This window comes from Sorghum bicolor, chromosome 6 (genome assembly GCF_000003195.3).
Source record: "Sorghum bicolor cultivar BTx623 chromosome 6, Sorghum_bicolor_NCBIv3, whole genome shotgun sequence".
Taxonomy (NCBI): domain Eukaryota; kingdom Viridiplantae; phylum Streptophyta; class Magnoliopsida; order Poales; family Poaceae; genus Sorghum; species Sorghum bicolor.
In genome coordinates, this window is record NC_012875.2 from 51,132,727 (window position 1) to 51,158,353 (window position 25,627).

Below are 25,627 nucleotides of genomic sequence, written 5' to 3' on the forward strand. Positions count from 1 at the left end.
TCTTGTCTAAAATTATTTTATTTTTTTTAGTACGGATAGAGTATATACCATATCCCATGTAAAAGCTGCGCTTATAAAGGACTCCGAAAATTAGATCCGTACATATCGATGTATGCCTACACATCAACAAAGCTGCCTAATTCCATTCGGTGCAATCATCTTCAGTAACTTAACCATCGGATTGCTTTCATATGCATCAGCTGATTACTGCCGTCACCTTTAGCTTTCAGATAAGCTCTTGATATGATGCGGCGATGGCCCAATTGGTCAACTAAAACGGTGAAAAAAAAAATAGAGGGGTCAAGTTCACTTTCACTGACACGTGTACCTGACGTATTAGAGAAGAAGACAGAGCGAGTGGGTCACTTCGCACTAATAATTTACATTTTCTTTATCTGTTTCAAATGGAGATGATCCCCAAGTCCCCATCTCCAACCACGTACTGTTTAGTATCGCTGCATAATTCACCTTCACCCGGAGTCCGGAGAGCACATATTTTAGAGGACCCAGACAGCACTTGAGACGCGGGGAAAAAAAAAAAGAAAAATTCTATGCCCGTGATGCACATCAACCCCCTACAGCTAGCACCTCTCACACGTCACGAACCCCTACAGCAAGGCATTGATCAAGAGGATCTAACGGCATAGAATTAATAGAAAGGGTGTTGTATACAGGTTGATGTTTGTACACTGTACGTCACTCATGTATAGAAATTTTTCCCCCGAGACGCGATCCACGACTCAGTCACGAGACTCAGAACCATTTTCTTCGAGAACAAAGTACTGTAGGCAGCAGCTGGTTCTTGAATCAAAAACAGTGAGCAATCGAGCCTTGCCGCATTTGGGCCTACATAGTTCTTACTTTGGTTGGTGGTCGCCCAGCACGACTGATCGAGGCGTGTGGGCTCAAATAAGCCCAATGGACCAGAGTCGAGACCCAAACATCGTGGAGGCCTGCTTGATCAATGGCGGCCTCCACCCGCAAATCCCCAACGCCGCCGCGACGGCGCTGCTAGTCTTTGGTACTCCGTTCTGCTTCTGCCGTTCTTCAATCGAGAGATTACGATTTCTATAATCAAAATCCAGACGCGAATCAGAGAGAGATAGGGGGATTTGGGGGAATTAGTAGATACAGTAGAACAGAAGAGGAGGAGCAGCAGGTCGAAGGAAGCCCCAGCTTTCGCCGATGATTGCGGCGGCGGCGGAGAAGAGCCCCGAAAGGGAGGCGGAGGAGTCGAACCCGCGCGCGGAGGCGTTTCTGGATATCATCTGCCGCGTCCCGGCGGGGGAGGTGGAGGCGGCGCTGTCCGCTTGCGGCATCGGCCCCACGGCGGAGGTCGCGGAACTGGTGCTCAAGTCCTGCGAGTGCTACAAGCGCCCCAAGTCCGCCGTCCGCTTCTTCCGCTGGGCGGGGCTGTCCCTGTCGCACACCGCCTACGCGTGGAACCTCCTTGTCGACATCCTCGGCAAGGCCGCCATGTTCGAGCCCATGTGGGACGCCATCCGCTCCATGCACCAGGAGGGCGGTGGCCGGCTCGTCTCCGTCGCCACTTTCGCCTCCGTCTTCGCCTCCTACTGCGCCAGTGGCAACCTCAAGGATGCCATCGCGGCCTTGGACGTCATGGACCGCTACGGCCTCAAGCCCGACGCCGTCGCGCTCAACTCGCTGCTCTCGGCGATTTGCCGCGTCGAGGGCCGCGCGCAGGCAGCGCACGACGTCTTCGAGCGCACCAAGGCCACCATCCCGCCCGACGCCGACACCTTCGCGATACTGCTCGAGGCATGTGAGAAGGAGGGGAACGCCATGCGCGCCAAGAGCGTCTTTGGCGAGATGGTCGTCCGCGTCGGCTGGGACGCGGCCAACGTGCCCGCGTACGACTCCTTCCTCTCCACTCTCGTCCGCGGCGGCCTGTTCGACGAGGCCTTCAAATTCCTGCAGGTGATGCGGAGCAAGGGCTGCTTGCCGGGGATCAAATTTTTTGCTACCGCTGTGGATCTGGTCGTCCTCAAGCGTGACTACCCCAACGCCGTAGCCATCTGGAACTTGATGGTCTCTGAAGCTGGCCTCGTTCCCAATTTCTCAATGTACAACGCCATGATTGGCCTCTACTGCAATGCTGGTGCCATGGACTATGCCCTTGGGATGCTTGATGAAATGCCCCTCAACGGTGTCTTTGCAAATTCTGTCACATACAATACCATACTGGAGGGATTCATAAAGCATTGCAAGGCTCGTGAGGCTGAAAGATTCCTAACAGAGATGAGCAAGAATGAGCAACTGCCTACTGCATCCAATTGCGCTGCTGCTATCAGCTTGTTCTTTAAGGAGTTTAACCCATCTGCAGCAATTGACGTGTGGCGCTGTATTGTGGAGCACAACATTACCCCAGCTGAGGACTCTGCCAAAGAGCTAATAGCAGGGCTGCTTGATTTTGGCAGGTTAACTGAGGTGGAGAGGCGTGCCGATGAGATGATTGACATGAGAGTTGAGTTGTCACGGTCTACAATGGATAATATGAAGCGTGCTTTTGCTAAGGCTCAAAGGCACCAGTCATATGACCGCATTGCTAGAAGGCTGAAGAGACACACCTGAATGCTTTAATCAGCTGGTATGTCTTCTTTCCACTGTTTAGTGTGTGCCACTGTTTGTATGAAATTGACTGTGTTAGTGACTGTGAGTGCCATTGTTTGTATGTGATTGCTGATCATTTCATCTTGTGTTATTCACTTCCTAATTAGGCCTTGTGACATTTTTTTGTTGACTACCAAGTGCTATATTGAACTGTCAAGTTCTTGTATGTGTCAAGTCTTTGTTGCTCTTGGTTGGTGTTACTCTCCTTGTCTTGGTAAATAGGGTCCTTTAACACAATGCAAGACCTATAGAAAGGACTGTAATATGCTAACATATTCCTTTGATTGCTTCTCACCTCTTTCTTTGTCAAGGCATTGAATGTTTATTCCTTTTTTCCATTATCATTTATGGAATGTCGAATCAGCTTGCACCCAAAACCTTTTGAGGAACTTGAATAAAGAGAGAACTCACACATTTGATTCATTGAATGAATGTAGCTTGTTTCCCTTCCTTTGGTCTAATGACTCAACAGTTATGTCCTTGTTTTAGGCTTTACTAATTTTTCTCTTATATAACTATCATTAGTTGTCTTGGTCTTGCTATTTTGCCATAGCTGAGTCAAGTCATATTTTAGCTTAGGTTTAGTCAAACTAACAATGCTTGGCATATGAATATGAGATTCTTAACCCTAAACTTTGAAGACTTTCTTTCCTTGTTATACGCCAAAGCCAAGAGGTGGTGTCTGTTGTGCAATATTCTTCTTTCATTGTACCCTATTAGTAGCTTTCCTAAATGTTTTTGGTCATCATGGAGAAAGATTTATTGCACTATGAAGCATGGGTTTCTGTGGATTGTTGCTCATATTAGGTACGCTTTAATGTTTCTTCCATGTGGACCCTAGAGCATCTTGACATGTGTTCAGGATCAAACCTCTTGATTCATGTAGTTTCAGTGGAATTAAATGGAATGACCACATGACGATGCCATATTGTTAGCTACAAAATGTTTATGTTTCCATCCTAGAAAGTTCTTTAGATGATGCAAGTGAGCTAATAAGAGAATTCAATCTGTGCCCTCATTGCCAAGACATAGTTCCTCTCCTCGAGATCTAACATGGAGACATCACATAACATGACCTTTTGCTCTTGATCTCACATCAATCGACGCTCCTTAGTAAATACCTTGCGCTCTTGAATTGTTTCGGCCTCCTGCCATCTCATGTCCTTCATCTTCCTTTCTCCTTTTCCATAGCAACTCTTGAATTGCATCCTTGTATAATGCATCATCCCTCCTATCTTCCTTTGCTATTCCTTTGCACGCTTCATTCCAATGGGCCTTTTTCCTTGTGATGCTTGAGACGAATCAACAGTTTGGGTGCTCTTCACACCTTCATCTGCTTGATCTTCATCACAAAGGATTGGATTAGCAACTATGTCATTGTTACTCTTCTGCGTTTTACAACCTTTGTGGCAGGTCAAGTGCTTGAAACTTGGGTGAGTTCCTCACTTTGAGCCAACAATGAAGGAAACGAAATGACCTCTTATTTGAATCCTTACCGATGTAGCGCTTCATGCATCCGCATCAAAATGAAATAATTAGTAAAACAAGTTAGCATGCACACAAAAGGAATTTGAATTGACAAAAGACTACAAACCAAACCTACATGCTCTTGGTATGGGACACCACTGGGATGATGACATTCCACAATCATAAACATTGCCTGAAATTTTTTATGCTCCCTTTGCCCCAATGGTGCTCAAGTAAGCAGCTTTTCTTATCGAACTCCAAGCTCTTGTTGGCATGGTAATGTTCATCAATCCTTTTCCAATAGGACTTCTCCAACTGCTCATTGCCGTCAATAGGACTGCAACCTGTATTCTCCCAAGACATGTAAAGTTGTATGTCTTCTTTGGGTGAGTAATTGGCAGCTCTTTTCATGGACTTTGATTGAGTAGATCGATTGCCAATTGAAATTGCTTCAAGATTGGTGTCCTTTGACATGTTTGTGAAGGTCCCTCCGGAATTCATTCTGAACAATTTCAAAATCAAAAGCATCACGTTATCATATGAATGAATTTTTCATATTCCAATGCCTCATTGCAAGCTAATTTATAATACTCAAGCAAAAAAATTCTGGAGTCAATCTCATATATTCGTAAAAGTTCTCAAATCAATCTCATGTTGATGCGGATCGTAAATGTTTCTGAATTGGGAGCGTGGAACGTGGCCATGTTCCATGTTTCCGGCGTCTAAGGTCCTGACCAGACAGTGCACTCCAGCCAATGCTAGGTTGAAAGCCATGCACTTTGGTTACAAGTATGGAAACTGGCTGTACGGATTGTAGACATAAATGACTTGGATCTTGTGTTCGACATGAAATTTATGCCTCATTTGGCACGACTCCAGCTCCTTGCTACAATGTGCATAGGAGCCAAAGTAAGTGAAGCTAAAAGTAGTCGGTTCACTGGCTCCCAATCCATTCTGAGAACTAGGAACTAAAGGTATGGCCAGTATAGTGGCTGTAAAAAAAATATTTTGTTGGTAGTATGTTAGGTTGGTTGTTGACTTTTTTTTTAAAATAACTAAGCATTTTACCTACTATGAGCAAAACGATCAGATAAATCACTGTAGCACCGTAGCAATTCTTTGCAATTGTTATGCAAATATATGGATCATGGTTATCAAGGCGTCGCCTAGACGTCCGGGCAGTTTTCCAACCAAGTCGTCGTTTGGATGTCGCACACGCGGGAGAAAAAGGCACATCATGCGGGAAAGAGAGGGAATCACATGCCTATAGCTCTCCTGCAAGCAGGCTGCATTGGTAATCTGTGTGAGTTGAGAGGAGGAGGGGGGGGGGGGAGCGATGAGAGGGAGAGAGAAGAGGGCTGCCACTACCACTGCTGCTGCTGCTTCCGCCTGCCTGTTTCGATCCGCCGCTTGCCTGCCTCAATTTCGCCCCTACCCCTCTGCTCTTGAATTCGTGACTCCTTGATGGCCTCCAACATTCGTGCCGTCGATTCGCGCCTCCAACCTCCGCCTGACGCTCGTTGATTTGGCCTCAATTCCTTCCTCTGCTCTGCCTCCCTATCAACGGTTCATCACAACATAAGTACGTCTTCTGTCTTCCTCCCCTCTCGTTCCTCTGTTCTATGTTGTTGTCTGCTCCTTCCTTTGCTTGGATAGTTGAATTGGAGTGTATATTTTGGTTTGTTGCTGGTTTGCTGCTTTGTGCTAGGTTGCTAGGTTGTTGACTGGTTGTGCTTGGCTCTTCTCTACTCTGCAGCCAACAAGGCAACAACACAATGGAGAGTCTAGCTGCATATGATCCCAACAATGATCCAAAACGTAGACCACTGAACTTGAAAGATTAAGCTCTGCGACAAGAGAATTATAGCAGGAATTAAAAGATTGAAGAAACATCTAGCTGGTGGCTATAGACATATGATTCCATGTCCAGAGGCTGGCACTGAACTAAGGAAAAGGATTCAAGAATGCTTGAATGCTACTAACAATGTCAATAAGTTTGATGATGATGATGTATACTAAGAGATGAGAGGCAAGAGTTGGGTGTTACGTCATTAGTAATTAAGTCGTTATGCCATTAGAGTCTAATTTGTTGCTATTGAGAGGAGAGATTATTTCAGATTTGCTATTTTTCTACTTTATGTTGTGCACTAGTACTCAAGTGGCACTACTTATTGTGGCATTACATGCTCAAAATGGGCAATATTAAAGTATAATTTGCTTTTAAATTCTAGTGGCATTACATATTATATATTATAAGATGTTTGTATGCCATCGCCTTGCCTCGTGCCTTAAATACCTATGCATCTAGAAGGGGTAGCTTGCCATGCGTCGCCTTACCGCCTTAATAACCATGATATGGATATGGCTTGGGTTGGACATGTAGCTCTAGCCCTGCTTGCCAGCCTGTGCCTGTCTTGCACACCTATAGATTGAGTTATATGTGGCAAGGATATCGAAGGATGGTTCTGTTTCCATGGGCCGCCCCCATCCACGCCTATATATACATATACATGTACCTTGTACTTGAGATATCAATCTACTATTCTGCATATTCTCACAACTTACATGGTATCAAGAGACTCGATCAATCCGATCCTCCTTTCGTTTCCCTTCTCATGCCGTCTCCTCAATCTCTCGCCTCACACCACATTTCCGCGTGTCTCCTCCTAACTGATCGATCGATCTCGCTTCCCTTCTATCTTTGTGTTGCAGTGCCGCCTTGACCCTTTCATGTCCGGCATCCCTCATCCATTGCTTCGAGAACCACAGCGGAAGCCTAGCTTGCCACTGTTGTTGCTACCGCGTACTCGAGAATGGGCTGCCACTGTTGCCAAGGATCTAGAAGTCGCAGTCGCGGCTATTGTTGCCCCTCAGGAGCTAGTAGCAGCAACCATTGCCACCGCCAAGACCAAGACGACGTTGCGAACGTGAGGCCGCCCTTACTGCCACGGAAAGTGATGCTGCTGAGGCTTGCATGCGTGATGTTATCACCTGTGCTGTCACTGCACCCTCCTCTTGAATCCAATGTACATCACATCGGCTCGGACAACCACAATTCCATGTTGCCGAATGTTTGCGCGGCTTTGAGGCCACTGCCATGGAAAATTTTCACATTGTGCCATCTTGGCCACCAAAATGGAAACTACATTTCCTAGTATTTATTCTTTTCAAGTGGTACATCACTAGTCCATACCCCCTTGATGTGGGTTCTAGCGCCAACTTAACATGCTAACTGGGTTTGTCGCACGTGGCATCCCAGCACATGACAGATGTGCTCTTCCACATTTGCGTTGCATGTGAGAACGATGAATGAGAGGCCACCACAAGTGAGACCTCGTTCACCACGTGGTCGATGAAATGCGCTAACTAAGAGTTGTCTCATGGAGACCAATGAACATGCCATGTTAGCTCTAGTGCCCACGAGGAGGGTATGGTCCTATGATGCATCAGCTAAAAAGATTAGGGACATTGAAATGTGCTTTCATAGTTGGTGGACCTAAGTGACATTTAAGGGCCACCTATGTATTTAACTCTTTTTCTCTAAATGGATATTTAGAGGACCTTGATGAAGGTAAGAGACGGGGATGGTGAAATATGAGGCATAACAAGCATCATGCAACATTCAACACAAGGCAACATATGTCCTTGACACAACCTAGTCATTAGAGGCAAGTTTGAGGTTAGGATATGTGATCAGGGTTCAAGAATCTTAGATCATAGGTTTGTTTGAAATAATGTCATCATGACCGATGGCAAAACGTCAAGAAAGAGAGGGAGTAGCTTGACCAACTCTTGTTGTTGGCTACCATGCTTGTTCATAGCTGAAGCTGACATGGTCACCATCATCGATATGAAGAAAGAAGCAAGAAAAGACACGAGGGAGAGATGAAAGGTTGTGGGAGTGATGGAAGGAAAGGAAGACAAGGCAATAGAGGCAACACTTGTGTTGAAAGAGGTGACATGGTGCTAGCATGTAGCGAGGAAAGACATGCTCAACCAACAAAGGAGTTGAGAGATGACATGAAGAACAAAGGGTATGCTGGTTGAAGTTGGTTGAGTCTATTTCCCTATCTTCTGATGGTTCCATTTTTCATTTTCCCCTTTCTTTTGATTTAGGGGTTTATCATCCCTTCATTAGATTTTGATCATATAATTGTTATCTAACTTTATTTGTGAAAGGAATATTCACGCTTTATTATTATTTTTTTCCTATTAGCCTAGTGAGTCATTGTAGTCACTCCAAGTCATGAACTAGTGCCCTAAAGAACCCCATATTTGCCACATTTGCTCTTTAATACATTTTTGGTGGTGCATGACCGTGCTCACCGTAGTTCTTTTTTCTTGCCATTGTGGTCAAGCCGCGGGGCGGGATTTGGTTGCATGTGCATTGGCAACTTTGTCATTAGGTTGGATGATGTGGAGCACAAACTTGATGTGCCCTACCCTCTTCGGCCTTTGTTTTAAGCCATCCACATCCCTCGCCTCTTGACCTAATAAAGCTTGGTTTGTGGTGACTATGGTTGGACACCATTATAACATATTGGAAGTGAAGGATCTTTAATGCCTCAATCTGAGCTGCTCTTCCTTAAACCTGAATCTGCATTTTAAGTTGTTACAATGTATTAGGTGAATGGGGTACCCATACAGGGATATTTAACTGGGGTGAAATTTCCCTAGTGGGTATAGCGGGTGTGGCGATGTTCTTCTACCCTAGTCACCTATCTCTTTATGGGCCCCTGGAATTGTGACATGTTGGGACTAGTCATATGTCTGGCATAACTCATGGAAAAGATAGGAGGCTTCTCGTCTTGTATAGTCCTATTAATGTCCCTTGATGTCCTGATCTTTCTTATATTTTTTTATGTTGCTCGGATTTTGCGATTAGCCTGTGTATTATGTTTTTGTGCCATATTCTCATTTTAGAATTTAATTAATTGCTCGTACATCATATTCAATGTGTAAGGGAGCCATTGGGTATCCACTATTCATGAAGGATGGGGATGTGGGGAAATGCTACTGGGGAAGGGGTGATGACCTTTCCAGGGTTCCCTCATCGAGGAATGGCCCCTGTTGCTATTTGTAGTTTGTTATCATAGCAATCAGCCATCAAACAGTATCACATTTTGTTGTCATAGCAATCAGCCATCAAACAGTATCAAATTTTTTAATATCCAAATTACTATATATGTCTAGCATATATGATATATGAATACTTATACGCAATAAATCCTAATTCCTGTTTTATAATTTTATTGTCCATTATCTTCGTTGCTGAATATTGGTTGGGTCGGACGGTAACTAATGTTGTCGAATATGGTCTCATTGTCGGTCTTGGTGAGAGGTTGTCAAGATGAGAAACCAGATAAGGGATGCTCACCTGCCTGCCTGCCTGTTTAGGGAACTTATGATTCTCACCGTAGCTTGTGAAGAAGAGAGGGAGTGATGTGTGGGCAACCCTGGTCCAGTTTGGTATTTGTAAGATTAGGAATGTCTTGAAAACTGCTGCACTGTCTATGTTCAGTTAGGGCTTTCACGTCTCAAGAAGTTGGTTGGAAAATTCTTGCTCATATAGGCGATACTACTCGAGTCATAGAGCTTGATCTTTTTTTAGGAAGCTTACTGTTCTATTTTTGTTCAAACTGTGAATTTACCAAACCAAAATTGATTAAAAATCTTACTGATTTTTTTTCAAGCTTTGTTCACTGTAGAAAAGAAATGTCTTTTCAGCCTTTTTCTGTTGCCTCCCTCTGTTTTTTCTCAACAAAAAAGGGAAAGAGCTGGTATTATTCTCTCATCATTGTAGGAGCATGGTCTGTTTGGAACTACCATAACGGATGTGTGTTTGATGGGATTCAACCTAGTCTTAATAGGGTTTTAGCTGTAGTTAAGGACGAACTGCACCTCTGGAGTCTGGCCGGAGCTCGAGGAGTTTCCCAATCTCCTCGCTCTAGAACCAGCCAATGGGTGAGTTCTGCTCCTACTAGTGGTCAAGGCCTCAAGGGTCAGGTCTTTGTCTAGAGAGACAGATTGTGCTTTGTGAAGTGTGTTGGTGTGTGTGTGTGTGTGGTGTTGTAAGTGTGTTGTCAAACATATTAATTGTTTTTTGTGGCACCCAGAATGGTTAATATTCTGGTTTATGCTGTTAAAGACTTAAAGGTTAACAAAACCTTTGGTAGCAAACCAACAATTTTTTCTCTTATTTTTCCTAAGTTAAAATGAGGAGAAATGTCCAAACATCTATTTGAAGTTTTGAACTAGCCGTTATTTATACATTGCAGTGTAACTATTACATTTGGCAGTTCATTTATTTCACATTAACATGTACAGAAACTTTTGAGGCTCACGGGGTAGAAGTTTAACGCCTGGACTGCTGAATTTTCTGATTACCAAGGTTTTTGACTAGCCTGGATCCTGCAAGCCTGGAACTATACTCTGATCCTACAAGCAGTGGTCGGGATTTTAGTGTAGCTCTTGTAGATTCCTGACCCCATTTTGTGCTAGTTTTCGGCTGGTTACTGATTCTGGTGTAATAAGGGGGCTAGTTTAGTCACTATTTATTTTTTTCAGAATATATGGTATGAATATCCAATTGGGCTATGTAATATCAGAAACTCCTGGCTCTCAGCGTTAGGCGCCTATGCTGATCCTTTGACCCTATTCCTGAGCTACAGTTTTTCGTGTAAGAAGCTTTCTAACATCTTTTTTTCCCCCAGGAAGGTTTGAGCCTTTGATGTGTTCTCCTGTTGTCATTCTTTTAATCAGATCACTTACTCTTATGTGGCAAGTTATTCGATTGCTCAGGTGCTGCTGCAGCATCGTTAGGACCTGGTTGTCTGCATGCACAACGAAATTCCCTCTGTATCGTTTTAATTTGAGATTGAAAAAAATATGAACTAAGAGGATAACATGTTGTCTAATGTTGACAACGAAGTGTAGTTGCCAAAATCGATCAAACAAATCGGCGTGAGTAGGACCCGAGCCGTCCAGCTCGTTTCAGCCATAAAGGGTTGTAAATTATGCAAAGGTGCCAGCGTCACTGCTTGATTGCTCCACCGTTGTCCGTTTCGCTTATAGTATTCTGATGGCTGTTGTACACCCGGGTCTCGACGTTGCACGAAAACTGCATGACTGTTTCAGTAGCGTCTCTGCCTCGCGTCGCGTTCCAGGTAGTCGCCACGGGTGAACAGGAATATAGGATGGCACTGGAACATGAGGCTCGACTCGAGCGTCCTGTGATGGAATCTCGTGGAAGATGGGACGGGACCATTGGCCGGCTTGGCTTTCTGTCTCGTGCTGCTGCCTGTCCTCATCATACACGAAAAGAGTCTTCAGGTATTCTGTGCACCAGCAGCACAACAACGGCAGCAGACACTGATGAGCTACGGTTCTAGTACTTGCTGCCTGGTGAAAAGCAACGGAGAAGGGGCCTCCAAATACAGCGCTCGTTGCAACTAGCTAAGCGACCCGTGTGGTTCCAGACCTGCTGCAGTTTCGATGGTTCAGGAAAGTGCTAGTGTGACATGGCGTCATGACTGGGCATTACTACACGCTGTGCTGCCACAAGTTTTGTACGCCCCTTTTTCGTGTCAAAGAGACGAGGGATACAGCCAGCCAATGCTTGCGCACGACACGACGTTTAGGTTGCACCTAATCAAGCGCTCTGATAACGATCTTAATTAGCAGCAGCCATTAGGTGGTCCTTGCGAATGTGCCTCTGCGTGCTGCTTAGTTGTCTCCCTTTTGTCCGTCCTCATTGGCAGCCAAACTGCTGATTGAGCAGCTCTTCATTTTTATTTTTGAAATCGAGCAGCTCTTCATTAGTGGAGAAGCATACTGCGTTGCTAGGCAAACGATAATTTTAAAAAATTTCTGCCAATTTGTTGTAGCAAGCTCGATTGTTCTCCATACAGCCGCTGAAAACAGAGAGATACAAATTCGCAAAAAAGAAAAACAAAATAGAGAGATACAGAAGCTCCTTGTTTGCAGAGAGGTCGGTGGTCTTTGCCGCAAGCATAGCAGAGGCATGCATATGGTCACTCTAGACTTCACAGTTCACATTTTCACACCGATGAGGGCACACGCTTGTGCGTGCCTTCCTCACCACACATTATCAGATGCAGACACGCTGACACACATGGATCGTCGCTGAATGAAGCTTAGCCACTGATTAAATTTAGTCCCCAACCCCCGTATTAGGCAGAGCCACGCACCGGTTAGGCTCCAGAATTGTCTAACGACGATGAGCGCTTTAGTCGGTCGCCGGTCGGCAAAAATTATGACCCCAGAAACCTCCCTGGCCAGACGCTCGGCTCCGGCCGGGGCCTTATCTCTGAGCACAAGAACACTAAAGAATCCAATCATGAAGCAGCCGCCTGTTGCTGTCACGAACCACCACCGTCTCATCACTCTCTCACTCTCCCTCCTTAAATACCTCGCCTCTCCTCCCCTACTCTCGTCACAGCAGAAGCGAGCTAAGCTAAAGAAGCAGAGAAAGCAAGCAAGCAAGTCTCGTCAGAGACAATGGCCAAGGACATCGAGGCGGCGGCGGCGGCGCACGGGGGCGGGGGGGAGTACACGGCGAAGGACTACTCGGACCCGCCGCCGGCGCCGCTGGTGGACGCGGAGGAGCTGACCAAGTGGTCGCTGTACCGCGCGGTGATCGCCGAGTTCGTGGCGACGCTGCTGTTCCTCTACATCACGGTGGCGACGGTGATCGGGTACAAGCACCAGACGGACGCGTCGTCGTCGGGCCCGGACGCGGCGTGCGGCGGCGTGGGGATCCTCGGCATCGCCTGGGCCTTCGGCGGCATGATCTTCATCCTCGTCTACTGCACCGCGGGGGTGTCGGGCGGGCACATCAACCCGGCCGTCACCTTCGGCCTCTTCCTGGCGCGCAAGGTCTCCCTGGTGCGCGCGCTGCTCTACATCGTCGCGCAGTGCCTGGGCGCCATCTGCGGCGTGGGGCTCGTCAAGGGATTCCAGAGCGCCTTCTACGTGCGCTACGGCGGCGGCGCCAACGGGCTCAGCGACGGCTACTCCAAGGGCACCGGACTCGCCGCCGAGATCATCGGCACCTTCGTGCTCGTCTACACTGTCTTCTCCGCCACCGACCCCAAGCGCAACGCCCGTGACTCCCACGTCCCCGTAAGTACTAGCTCGATCGTCAGCGCCTACCCTAGCTCCATTACTAAGCTTAACTTACTAATGCTTAATTTGCGCTTGTGCTTTGTTTTTCATTCAGGTGCTTGCTCCTCTCCCAATCGGGTTCGCGGTGTTCATGGTCCACCTAGCCACCATCCCGATCACCGGCACCGGCATCAACCCGGCCAGGAGCTTGGGCGCTGCTGTCATCTACAACAACGACAAGACCTGGGATGACCACGTACGTCCTAGTCCTACACATAATCACATATATTTATTCTCCTGCTAAAGCTCTACTGATAATGACGGGACATCCTGCCAAAGAATAAATTAAATGCTAATGGCTTACAGGCATATGGCTGGCCGCTCTGCCACGAACACTGGCCTAATCTTGATTAACAAATCAAACAAAACTATTGCGATGTTTCTCAGCCGTTGGCTTACTAGCTAGTAGGAGGAGCAGATAGAACTGATAGACTATTATAACAAACTGGAGGCTCAGGAAGTCAGGATAAGGCTCAATGATGATCACTTAATTAGTTAAGCTGATCAGCAGATGTCACCCAAATTGATTATTTGTATACAGTTCTTTAATCAGTACGCTACTCACACAGCCAGTGACATTTTCAGCCACTTGATTAAAAACACACTGAAACAAAACACGCAGCCTAATCTCTTCCCAACAACCACCACCCTCCGACCTAACTTAAAAACTGTAATCAAATACCTAAATGTTAGCATGTCGTCGATCATCTTACTGTTTCTGCACTGATCAAAAGCACCATTTGTAAATTGTATATAATCATATGACAACAATTGGTATGTATAAAATCGTAACCCACTTGAACAGTCTGAAACTCTGAATGTCTTACATCGACTGCTTTGCTTGTCTTGTCGTCTGTGTGATTGCAGTGGATCTTCTGGGTGGGTCCCTTCATCGGCGCCGCCATTGCCGCGGCGTATCACCAGTACGTGCTGAGGGCCAGCGCCGCCAAGCTGGGATCGTCTGCCTCCTTCAGCCGCTAGATCGACCATCGATGGCCTCCCGCCGGACAAGGACACAACCGGAGGCGTGAACTGTAGATATATCAGAGGCCGGCCTCCTCCACTGCACTCGTGAATGCCTACGCTACGCGTGCGTCGTCGTTGGTTGCTTCTAGCCATATGCCGCATTATATATGCACGCCTTATGATCAGTTTGCGTATGTATTTTCCACTGCATCTGCTTGCTTTTTTTTTCCCAAGCTAGTGTGATTGTGCTGTTCTACGTACTTATTATCCGTGTACGACAACTGGGCAAAAATGAAAAAGAAAAATGAATGCATACATATATTTAAGTTTTTTTTGAAGTACTTGAAGTTGAGAATGCTTTCGTTGACTCGCTCGTGTCGCTGTTGATGCACGCTGCATATGCCGTGTGGAGTGCTGCGCCTATAGTCCCTCTTTGTCAACGGCATCACTCCATGAGCTAGGCCTCAAATTTCAGAACCGTTCAAGGGACCTTTGGAACACAGAAATTTGAGAGGTGGGAATAGAAAAAAAAAACGTAGGAATAGAATAGCGCCTTGATCTTGAATCATATTGATTGGGAAAATACAAAAACTTAGCACAAGAAAAACACAGGAACCAGAGAGAGAGAGAGGGGTTTCGATTTCAGTGCTACAAAATTTTTGGTCACCCCTGAAATTACAGAAATTCATGTAATTTGATCGAAATTTCGTTGCTTTTTTCAAAAAAAGTTAGATCTAAATAAATATTAGCATGATTTATGATTACACATCTATTGAGTAGAATATATAATATGCAACATAAATAATAGAAGATATGAGTTTAGAGTTGTAAAGCACATGTATTAGTGTACTACAAATTTCAGAACCGTTCAGGGGACCTTTGGAACACAGAATTTTGAGAAGTGGGAATAGAAAAAAAAAACTACAACAAAATTGAAACTCATGTGGAGTTTCAATTTTGATCTTTTATAATACGGCGATTTTGATCTTTTATTTTCTGTAAAATCTATAGCAAAAATTTTATACTAAAGTCTAAAGTATGTTATATTATATATTCACTATGTAGATATACTCATGTGAAGTCTAACAAAATTAAATTTTTTTATTTTATGATTTTGAAAAATTAACTAAAATAAATAAAAAATAAAAAAGCAAAACATTGACACTGTAGCAAAAATCATGATTACTGTAGCGAACCATCGTCGAAAACCACCTGAGAGTATTTGAACGAAAAAATAGAGATAAAACGTAATTTTTTCCAAAAAAAGAATTCGGACTGGGGGCCTGCAGCCCTGGCCCTGCACACCGGTTCGTCGGCTCGTCGCGGTCATGTGTGGACCCCGCCGTCCTCATTGCCGGATCCCTCCAAGATCCCGAAATCCCAATCAACTCCAGGCCAACCTACCCGCAAAGATCCCAAGAACGTACGCTTCTCTCGGCGCCGGCTTTCTCCCCCCGAACTCGACCGTCCCCCCTCACCGCCGGCGAAGAAGATGCACCTGTGGCCATCGCTCCGGATCCGCGACTCGTTCAAGCACGGCTACCTCCAGAAGCTGGAGCTCAACCTCGGGCACATGAAGCGCGCGCAGCGGCAGCGCCAGGGGCGGCAGGGTGAGGGCCAGGAGGACCAGGACGGCGAGCCCGGCGGCAGCGGGAAGGCGCCGCTGCTCGAGGACCGCTCTCCGTCGCGGTCCGTGCTGGCCGGCGCGCTCGAGCTCGCCTGGGACGCCGTCTTGCTCCTCACCTGTTGCTGCTGTTGCTTCTGCTGCGGAGGTATGCGCCTGTTTCTAGTTTACTCGATGAAGACCACTCTCGTATATTTTGTCATCTTATTGTCAAGAGAGCTTGCCATTTCTCCTGGAATCGCTAAGCTTTACACTTTGGTTGATAAAACTAAAGCTGCAGAACGAAACATTGTTGACTAATCCTTAAGAAAGTGTCTACCCGTTTTTCATGTAGAATAAATGATTCCATCGCTTGGGAAACAAATTTCTAAACTAGTATATGACAGTTTGTATTTAAATCACCATTCTTCTAGCATCCCTTGAAGAGAAATGTTCAATTCATCATCTTCAAATTGTAAATTTAGGTTCCAAATTTAACAATCCACATTTCATACCCAAGTGGCCAAGTAGAGCTTCAATAACCTGAATTTATAATTTGTATTAGCTCCTTTTGTATCTGTAAAATACCCACTGGAATAGTCAACAAAATTTCAATGTGCTAATTTCATTATAAAAATAATTTGGCCTTTTCAGAAACTTCAAAATGGCTACTGGTCTGCTATTCTTAGAACTATATTTTTTTCTTCTAAAGAAAGCAAAAGAAACACAAAGAGGAGGAAATACACAGGGTAGATACTTGAGAGGTTGGGGACATAGATTTCAATGGGTGATTGTTCGATGAAAAAGTGGGTAAGAAGGATTGCAGACTTTGTTACTTTAGGACCTTACTAATATGAAGGTTTAGAGAGCAGGAGTCATTAAATAGGTAGAAAATGGGGGCCACTATTTGCTTTGGGTTGGTTAGTGTTCAGCTCATGCTCAGGTACAGGTCTGTCATATGGATGAGATTAGGGTGATATTGGAATGGCTTTGATGTCTCATTCCTTTTATGTGGTGCAGCATGATTTCTTGATCCATTAAACTTGGTTCATGTTTTTTTTAGTGAGCCCAGGGATTGGGAGTGCTTCTAAGTTTACGTTTACAGGGTATGTTGAGCATATGCCGCCCAACTCCCCTTAGCTGAGTTTCAGGATATGACTCCATGCCTTACAGTCACAGACAAGCTAAATATTTTGACACTCTTAATTAGAGCATCTCCAAAAGCTCCTTAAAACAACTTTGTTAATTCACTTTTTCGGGAAAAAGGAAAAAGGGCCCTCCAACTGTTTTGTAAAACAACTCCCTAAAGATAAGTACTTGGTAAATCTCCCCCTCAACTCACAGACATGCGAGTGCCTTCCGCGCTAGCTATTTGCCTGGATCCCCCTGTCCCCTCCTGCCCAGATTTCTTCCTCCCGCTCGGTTTTCAAAGTTTAGGAAGCTAATTGTTGGAGGAAGCCAAAACTAGAGCTACACATTAGTGGCTTTTGCTCTTTCTCAGCTTGTAGATTATTCTCAGTCTTATATTTGTTTGTTCAGTTCACTAGAGTTCTTGCATGTCTTGCTAACTACTGGTACTCCTGAATCCTTGTGGAACAAATTCACACTGGAGAAGCACAGTATTTTAGTAAGCTGGTATCTCCAGCCTTGGATTGATGGCCTTCGTTAAGCTTTCTAATAAAGCCAGGTGAAAGCCTTTGATTAAAAAGAGCACAGTACTTTAACCAGCATGATTTAGTTCAACGTTGTATCAGACCTGGCAGAAAGGTTTGATATTTGAAACTCATGAATTTGTTTCCAGTTTTATGGCCCTCCGTTAATATGTTCATTTGGTTATTGCGGACACCAACAAGGTCATTTCTTTACCAAATTAACATTTCAAAATGAACTTCTTGAAGGGGAATTTTTAGAATTGAAATTTAGGGTTACAAATTTTATGATTTGATTAGGTTATTTTGACTCCTTGGCTGTTTCAATCTTTTTTCATTTCTCTTGGGGGAAATCCTTGGTCAAATTTCATCTAGAGAATTGAAAGAATCAGCTAAACTGAACCCTGGGGAAATCCTTTTTCATTTCTTTGATTAGGTTATTTAGTATATCTTGATTGTTTGTTCCTCTAATTGTAAAGAATTCATGTAGGCTCTGTAAAAGAAAATTAGCCTCTCCAAACCCTGGTGTGCAATGAAGTGTCTAGTCTTCTTTCTATGCCTGTAGATATTGTCTCTGAGATTTCTGAAAGGTGTACCTTGATGTGGATCCACTGGAATGGATTGTAGCAGTATATAACCAGAAAGTAAGACATTGAAGGAGCTCTTAATGGCTAGAGCTAGCATAAATTTGTTCTAACTTTTTATATGCCAAGGTTCTGTCCAATACAAAGTGGTAGTGGTGACTGGTGGTGGCTGATGATGGAGGATGATAATTACACACCTCTGGTAGTGTCTTATAAGTGTAAAAATGCCTCAACTTCAGGGCCAACCTACCTTTCTCCTGGTATACAGGGAGGTACTAAATTTGTGATTAAACCTTTTAAATAATTTTCTGTGCTTTATTTGTCGCACAAGTAGATAACTACTGCTATCGATGGTGTCACTCACCTTTGCAGTTTATTTTTTTTTTCACACAAGTAATAAGAGTTCAGACATTTTCTGTTTTCCATATCAGCTTGTTCTCTCTCTATAACAATAGTGTCAAACGCCTTTTATTCCCCATGCCAATGGTACTTGCGACTGGTTCTAACTTTGCCTTTTATTGATTAATAATGTGTCAGCTTGTAGCGATGAGGAGGATCACCCAACTGCCCGCTAAGAAGCGCCTTCAGGGGGCTGATAATTCATCAGATCAGGAAAACCAGATAATTTGTGGGCATAATGAATTGCAGTCAAATAGTTTAAATAGTTTCGGTCAGCTTTGTACATATGGATTTCTATTTATTAATCCCTATTATGCGGCCCATAGATGTCGCTGATAAACGGAAAAAGATCCTTAATTTTTTGTTGGAAATCCGTTGTGTAGGCATTTTCGGGCCTGTTCGTATCTGTATTCAGGATAATCTGTGCGATTGCTGTTTATCGCCGACACAATGGCGTTTGGTCCACGTGACGCTTGCCCGCATGAATGCTAAGTCTCCTGCTCCCTTGGTTTGCAAATACTTGTCGTTTTAGACAGATTTGAGTTAACTTTTAAAACTTTGGTAACAAATAACTTTTAGGGTATTTAACTGCCTTGTTTAGTTCCTAAAATTTTTCAAAATTCTCCGTCACATCGAATTTTACGTCACATGAAGCATTAAATAAAAATTTAAAAAGATAACTAATTACATAGTTTATTTGTAATTTGCAAGATGAATCTTTTGAACCTAGTTAGTCTATAATTAAATAATAATTATCAAATAAAGCCGAAAGTGCTATAGTAGTGAAACCTAAAAATTTTCGCGAACTAAACAAGACCCTACATTGAAGAAAATTTGCATATTTTTATTGGAAAGTGCTTTCATATATGAGCATATTTTTTGTTAGGATGTTTATTTACATTCTAATAGAAGATAGAGGTCAAAGCTATATTTTAGAGACCATGCTATTGTCCATAACGTCAAGTATTTGCAAACTGGAGGGGGGTAATTTGAGTGAGGACGTTTTTCCATTTGTCTTGATCTTGTTTGATTTCATCGTAGTTGGAGCTCCGGTTTCTGCTTTTCTTTGCGCCACACCCAGACCCAGGAGCCGAAGGGTCTCTCCGCTGTTCGCTCCGTTCCGCTCGGCGGCGCACCCTAAACCGCACGTCCGCTGTCCGCAGCGAACACGTCCTCCTCCCGTCCGTGTACACAGCATCATGACGACGTCTTGGCCGCAGAATTCCATCTGCGCGCGGGACACTCTCGCCAATCGCCATCACTGAGAACGCAGTGCGACCGATCTGCGCCGGCCTACATACGTCCGTCGTGCGGCGATGGACGCCTTCTTCAGCGGCCTTGACTCCCGGCTGCGGGATGCGGTGAAGGTGGCGGACTCCATCATGGTGGGGCTGGTGAACGCCGCCATGGAGGACGCCTACAAGAAGAGCCTCTGGAAGGACGGCGACCTGGAGCGCCTCTTCCACAAGCTCCGCTTCGCCGAGCTCGCCGTCATGCAGCTCGAGTGGTGCCTCCGCTTCGTGCGGGGGGAGATGGAGGCCGATGGCGCCGGCGGTGCCGACGACGGCCACGAGGAGCTGCTGGACGACCTCCTCGAGACGCGGGACCAGATCCAGGCCCGCCTCGACGAGGCCGAACTCGCCGTCGCCCAGGTGGACAGCGACTACATGCGCCGGAAGCGCGATGATCTCGACCCGTCGCGCCGCTGCCGGGAGACGCCGTCCGCAGTCGACCGCCGCGGCGCCGAGGTGGAGGGCGGTGCGTTCGCGGAGCTCAGGGGGTCCGTGGGCCGGAAGATGACGAGGATGAGGGCCAGGCTGGAGGACGCGAGCTCCGAGCTGGCGGCGCTCATGCAAAAGGTCAGCGGCGAGGCGTCGCCGATGGCGAGGCTGCAGGACCCCGGCCACGAGGGCGACGGTATCAAGGGCGTCTCGGGATTCTACAGCATGGCGCAGCTGCTTATGGAGTTCCAGGAGATGGTCCTGGACGCTGGCGTCGTGAGAGACAGCGTCGCATCTGCGTTCGATGCCATGGAGAGGTCGGTCTCTGCGCAGCAGGCAGCCATGGATGAGCAGCGGTGGCTCATGGATGCAGAGAGGGAGATGTACCGTGCCGTCGTTGAGGGTTTTCTCCGGGAGATCAACGTGCAATCAACTAAATGCGATCATTCTGAGGGAGAAAGATGTCCGACGCCTACACTGCATCATAGCAGAGGTGCTGCTGAGAATAGCTTGGACGAACTCCAATCTCTGAAGGATGAAACTAGCGAGCTGCACTCAGCAAGGCATATCTCGGCAGAGAAGTCAGAGAGCAGCAGACTACGTTGTTATAATTCAGAAGAGCATCGTATCTCCCAAGAGGAAGCTGAAAGGCTAACAGAAAGAACGATTGATTCAGAAATCAGATGTGAACTGCAGCATGTGTTATACTCAGCAGTATTCAAAGACCTATTAATGAATCAGGCATCTGATGCACAAAAGCTTACTGAACAAAGAGATGAATTGGAAATCAAAAGTAATCTACAGTACGAGATACATAGTATCATGTTCAAATACTTGGTAAAGAACTTAGGTGTTGAATCCGTTGATCATCTTATCAAGACCTCCATCGAAGATGAGGTGCATACAGCTCTTCTTGCCAAGACTATGAATGCCTGGAAGATCACTACTGAAATGGTTCACAGTGAGAGACTTATCAGGGAAGAGATCAACCACATTGTCTTTGGAGGTTTGATAAATGATTTGGTAAATGGTCAAAATTTAAGTGTGGTCAAATATCAACACCAAAATAGATCCAGCGATAATCTGGGAAGATTCGGTATGATTGACAGCACCCAGCAGTTAGAGAAGGGGAAGATACAAGTCAACGTAACCACTGAAGATGAAGGTGTAGGCTCTGATCAACATCAAGTACTTGTGAATCAAGAAGTTTTAGGTATAATTGATAATTGTGACAGTCGAAATTCAGAAGGAAGTGATAAGCAAGCTGAAGCATCAACAGACAGAGATATTGTTTATGATTCAGTTAATTGCAATTTTGAGGAAGGATTGAATGATCGGAAGCTGCAAACAGAAGAGGTAGCTATAGGTTTGTGCATGCCTTCTGAAGGAGTGAATCAAGAAATGTGCTTTCCATCGACAAACATTTATGAAATATTCATGAACTTTGAGGCTATTACCTGTGGAAAAATAGGAACAACTGTGCTGAGGTTTGTAAGTCTCCATTCTATACTTTCTTATGGATGCAATAGAAAGCTGAGACAGAAATTGATTTAGTAGTTCGGATTCAGATACAGACATGCAGTTCATTTTGGTGTGAGAGAGGCGGCACTATTTAACTAACATATGATCAGTGGATCATTGTATACCTATACAGATTGGGAGACATGGACAGACAATTGTCAAACTTGATTGAACAAGTGAACTCTGTTAAAACAAGTGAGCTTATTTTCCGGAGGGCTTTCACTAGGAGATGTTGCGACCTCCAAACAGCAGAAGCAGAGGTTAGAAACCATGGTTAATTCTCTGTATGCTGTCCATGGCTACTGCTTCATGCATGGACAAAAGCACTGAATTAAAAACAAAAGGAGCTAACCTTTGATTGCCATGAACCATAGGTGGATCTTCTTGGCGATGAAGTGGATCTGCTTCTTGGACTTCTCAGTAAGACATACCGAGCTCTGGAGCATTACTCACCAGTTCTTCAACACTATGTGGGGGTAATTTTCTAATTTCACCGAGTTAAAAGGCTTTGGTAAGTTTAACATGTACAGTGTTAATGTGTTATTATGCCATCAAGGAACACAAATTTTTAAAAGCTAATACAGCTACAGAATCCAACATTTTATGTTCCCCACGTGTCATCTTGATAACTGAGCTTTAACAAGCATACATTTTGCTCACAAAAAGAAAAAAAAAAGCATACATTTCTACAACCTCTCGGCATTTTTAATTCATTTCTTTCTTAATTAGTTGGCGTGGAGTGATGCAGAATTAGCCATATGTTTTCCTTTCCAGATCAGGGAGATGATGCACCTGCTTGGGAAGGAGCTTGCTGTGAGGCTGAGTCATTAGGTTCGGTAACACTCCTGTCCTGAAAAAATAGATCCAATAAGTCATTTTAGATTTGACTAAATTTATAAAACAAACTATCAATATTTATAATACCAAATAAGTTATATTAGGTTGGACATTAAATATATTTTCCTAGTATAACTATTTGGTATCATAATCATTGATATATTTTTCTAATAATTTGGTCAAATTTTTATTTTATAAAGACAGTTAAATTATATATTATTTTGGAGGGCGTACATAATATAGAGGATACTATGCAGTTAAGGCCTTGTTTAGGTCAAACTATCAAGATTCTCCATCACATCGAATCTTTGGAGAAGTAATAAATATAGATAAAATAAAATAACTAATTATACAGTTTGTCTGTAAATTACAAGATGAATAGCTTAGTTAGTCCATAGTTGGACAATACTCCCTCCGTCTTTGAAAGCTGCAACTTATAGAGTTGTCCTAAGTCAAACTTTTAAAACTTTGACCAAATTTATAGAAAAAAGCACTAAGATTTATAGTACCAAATTAATACCATTAGATTTATCATTAAATATATTTTCATAAGATACTCATTTTATGTTATACATATTGATGCTCTTTTCTATAAAGTTGGTCAAAGTTAAACAAGTTTGACTGGCACGGATTCTAGGAATTGAAGCTTTCATGAACAGAGGGAGTAATTATCAAATACAAATGAAAATGCTACAATGACGGAACCCAAAAAAATTCGTGAACTAAATAAGACCTAAGATCTACTCCGTCCATACCAAAACAATTACACTTATAGGATGCCAAATTTGTCCCATTCTATGAGTTAGTATCTTTAGCTTGTGAACCACCTAGATGGTACGTAACTTTTACTACTTTTTCTATTTTTAAAGTGTAATCATTACACGTTGGTATTACTTTTGATAAACATATTTGGAATTTTATAGTAGCCTTGGTCTTTTCACAGCATCTTAAAGGTGCATTTATTTCCTGATGGAGTGAGTATTTTTCATGTGTAAACATGATCACAGTAGGCTTCTTTATATATTTTTATTGATATCCAAATAATAGCTTATTTGGACCAAAGGACTTTTTTTCTGTCTTGTATATTTTTCTATCAAAATGAATTAATTATTGTGAAATTTGTGTATTTCTGTAATTGTTTACGTTCCAAAAAAGCTATTGTTAATATTTTTCTTTTCCAAATCCGAGAGAAATGTGCCTAAAGGTTGAACAGAAGGTACCAAAAACGTAATGATATTACTTTACTCTGCAAATTTCGAACTAAGGACACGTAGACGTGCCATTCTCCATTTCGGATACTTCTGGAAGTTTCAGCGGTTACCCTCCGCTGCTCCCACCGTCCCAGGGCACCGCAGAAACACGGCGCGGATTCTTTGCACCTGCCGTCTCTCGTCTCCACCGCCATCGTAGTTCCTCAGCTCCGTTTCCAAGAGTAGCTATGGAGCTCGATCTGCCGCCGCAACCGGCCCTGCCACTCACGGACCTCACCGCCGCCATCCACCGCGCCGCGGCGGCCGCCGCAGCGCTCTCAGCCCCCGCGCCTTCCTCCCATGCCGCCGCCGCGGTGTCCGCCCTCCGCGACGCCCACGCCGCCATCGGCTCCTTCCTCTCCCGCCTCGACGCATCGTCCGGCGATGGTGATCAGCCCATGGCGGATAGCGGCGAGCAGCTGGAGGAGGATGGGGAGGGGGCGCAGATGGTCGGGGAGGTGGAGGAGGGGCTCCGGGACTGCGGTCTGCAGGGGAGCAAGCGGCGGAAGCGTCCCGTCCCGCCTTCATGGCCCCTTGGGCGCCGCTCGAGCAGCAGTTCCGAAGCGCCTGCCGCCGCGCCGGTGCTGGACGTCGAGGAGCGGCGGCGCGCGGCCATGGATCTCTTGATGCAGTTCCATGCGTGATGCGTAGGAAGGAAGGTAAGTGATATCCTATCTTGGGGCCGTAACGGAAATTTAGTTGTTTGCGTCAGCGTTAAATGTAGAAATCGTGAAAATGGTTTGGCATTTCTGGGTATTTTTATTACCTAGATAGATAGATATCGTTCATGGTTAGTTGGAGCTGGACAGTTAGTGGTGTCGATAAGACGAATTGACGACGATGAGATTGAAATGAACTATGGCAGAAAACGATGATTGTACTCAAATTTCACCAACTTCCAATGCTCCCTCATGTGCAAAGTAGGTCTGCAAGCAATGATCGATTGAACCACACATTTTTATGATGCTACTAAAAGTTTATAAATTTTGGTCGGTGCTAAATTTACATAGACAAATTGGAGCTTGAACTCTGAAATCTAAGAACTGCATGGCTGCTAGCATTATATAGCGACTGACAAGTACTAGTTGCTAACACACCTCGATAACTTTGTCCAAAGTTTAGTAAAATCTAGAAACGAGAAATGCGTACTTGGCTGTTGTGGAAGTGGATGAGCTTTGTCTGTATTGAGTGAGTGTATGTTTGGATCCTACCAAAATTAGTGTGCCAACATCTCACGGTGCAACCGGTCAGCACAACACGCCAAAGAAGCGGTTGGCTAAGCCAGCCTGGGTTCGAGTCATGGCACCATCTTCTTAAGACGAAAATCAGGGGGACGTCTCTCCCCCTGATCGAGTCTACCGAAATTAGTGTGCTACTCATAACACTTTTAGCATTTGCTAGCAACATCCATCTTGCTAATTCTTGCTATTACTAGCACACCCCACACCTATTAGTATGTGGCCTATTTAGATCCACGTCTACTAAATTTTAGTTGCTAGCTATTAGCAACATGGATCCAAACAGGGCCGTAAACTTGGTGGGTCCTCCATGTTGCTATATAGCAACTAGAAAATAGTAGTATGAATCCAAACGGGCCATCTACTAAGAGGTATGCTTACTACTAGAAAAAAAAGCAAGGTCAATGGTGCTAGTAAGCGCTAAGAGTTAGGATGTTAATTTTAACATGGTTCAAATAGAGCTAGTAAAGTAGTGTCCTGACAGGGAAATCTTTGGAGATCATAGTAAACACTTTTTAAGGAAAGATCATAGTGTACATTGGCGGCATAAAGCACATAAGCATGGGCATATGTTC

The 25,627-nt window shown here is 44.6% G+C and overlaps 4 protein-coding genes and 1 pseudogene across 6 annotated transcripts; all 5 read left to right on the forward strand.

Moving 5' to 3' along the window:
* Nucleotides 956-10,835, forward strand: LOC8056017 (pentatricopeptide repeat-containing protein At1g77360, mitochondrial). Of its 3 annotated transcripts, none has more exons than XM_021463146.1 (2): nt 956-2,612; nt 9,467-10,245. In XM_021463146.1, exon 1 carries the CDS (start codon nt 1,186-1,188, stop codon nt 2,590-2,592), a length of 1,407 nt encoding a protein of 468 aa, XP_021318821.1. In that variant the 5' UTR covers nt 956-1,185; the 3' UTR covers nt 2,593-2,612; nt 9,467-10,245. The 3 variants fall into 3 exon arrangements, with proteins under 3 accessions (XP_021318821.1, XP_021318820.1, XP_002446795.1); XM_021463145.1 differs by lacking the exon at nt 9,467-10,245 and adding an exon at nt 5,855-8,276 and having other exon boundaries at nt 956-2,608; XM_002446750.2 differs by lacking the exon at nt 9,467-10,245 and adding an exon at nt 10,426-10,835 and having other exon boundaries at nt 961-2,608.
* LOC8075940 (aquaporin PIP2-5) lies at nt 12,482-14,591 on the forward strand. The gene is made up of 3 exons (XM_002446751.2): nt 12,482-13,242; nt 13,340-13,480; nt 14,152-14,591. The coding sequence occupies exons 1-3, from the start codon at nt 12,619-12,621 to the stop codon at nt 14,263-14,265; spliced, it is 879 nt and encodes a 292-aa protein (XP_002446796.1). The 5' UTR covers nt 12,482-12,618; the 3' UTR covers nt 14,266-14,591.
* On the forward strand, nt 15,582-18,967 carry LOC8075941. Its single transcript, XM_002446752.2, has 2 exons — nt 15,582-16,022; nt 18,624-18,967. The coding sequence occupies exons 1-2, from the start codon at nt 15,743-15,745 to the stop codon at nt 18,659-18,661; spliced, it is 318 nt and encodes a 105-aa protein (XP_002446797.1). The 5' UTR covers nt 15,582-15,742; the 3' UTR covers nt 18,662-18,967.
* LOC8075942 (WPP domain-associated protein) lies at nt 19,320-23,980 on the forward strand. Its single transcript, XM_002446753.2, has 5 exons — nt 19,320-21,693; nt 21,861-21,987; nt 22,102-22,203; nt 22,502-22,558; nt 23,910-23,980. Exons 1-4 carry the CDS (start codon nt 19,802-19,804, stop codon nt 22,556-22,558), a joined length of 2,178 nt encoding a protein of 725 aa, XP_002446798.2. The 5' UTR covers nt 19,320-19,801; the 3' UTR covers nt 23,910-23,980.
* LOC8075943 lies at nt 23,973-24,481 on the forward strand (annotated as a pseudogene).

Coding starts and splice junctions, on each gene's coding strand:
- LOC8075942 (XM_002446753.2), top strand. CDS start 19,802: ATGGACGCCTTCTTCAGCGGCCTTGACTCCCGGCTGCGGGATGCGGTG. Junction 21,694..21,860: donor ATAGGAACAACTGTGCTGAG/GTTTGTAAGTCT, acceptor ATACCTATACAG/ATTGGGAGACATGGACAGAC. Junction 22,204..22,501: donor TTCTTCAACACTATGTGGGG/GTAATTTTCTAA, acceptor TTTCCTTTCCAG/ATCAGGGAGATGATGCACCT.
- LOC8075940 (XM_002446751.2), top strand. CDS start 12,619: ATGGCCAAGGACATCGAGGCGGCGGCGGCGGCGCACGGGGGCGGGGGG. Junction 13,243..13,339: donor CCCGTGACTCCCACGTCCCC/GTAAGTACTAGC, acceptor TTTTTCATTCAG/GTGCTTGCTCCTCTCCCAAT. Junction 13,481..14,151: donor ACAAGACCTGGGATGACCAC/GTACGTCCTAGT, acceptor GTGTGATTGCAG/TGGATCTTCTGGGTGGGTCC.
- LOC8075941 (XM_002446752.2), top strand. CDS start 15,743: ATGCACCTGTGGCCATCGCTCCGGATCCGCGACTCGTTCAAGCACGGC. Junction 16,023..18,623: donor CTGTTGCTTCTGCTGCGGAG/GTATGCGCCTGT, acceptor ATAATGTGTCAG/CTTGTAGCGATGAGGAGGAT.
- LOC8056017 (XM_021463146.1), top strand. CDS start 1,186: ATGATTGCGGCGGCGGCGGAGAAGAGCCCCGAAAGGGAGGCGGAGGAG.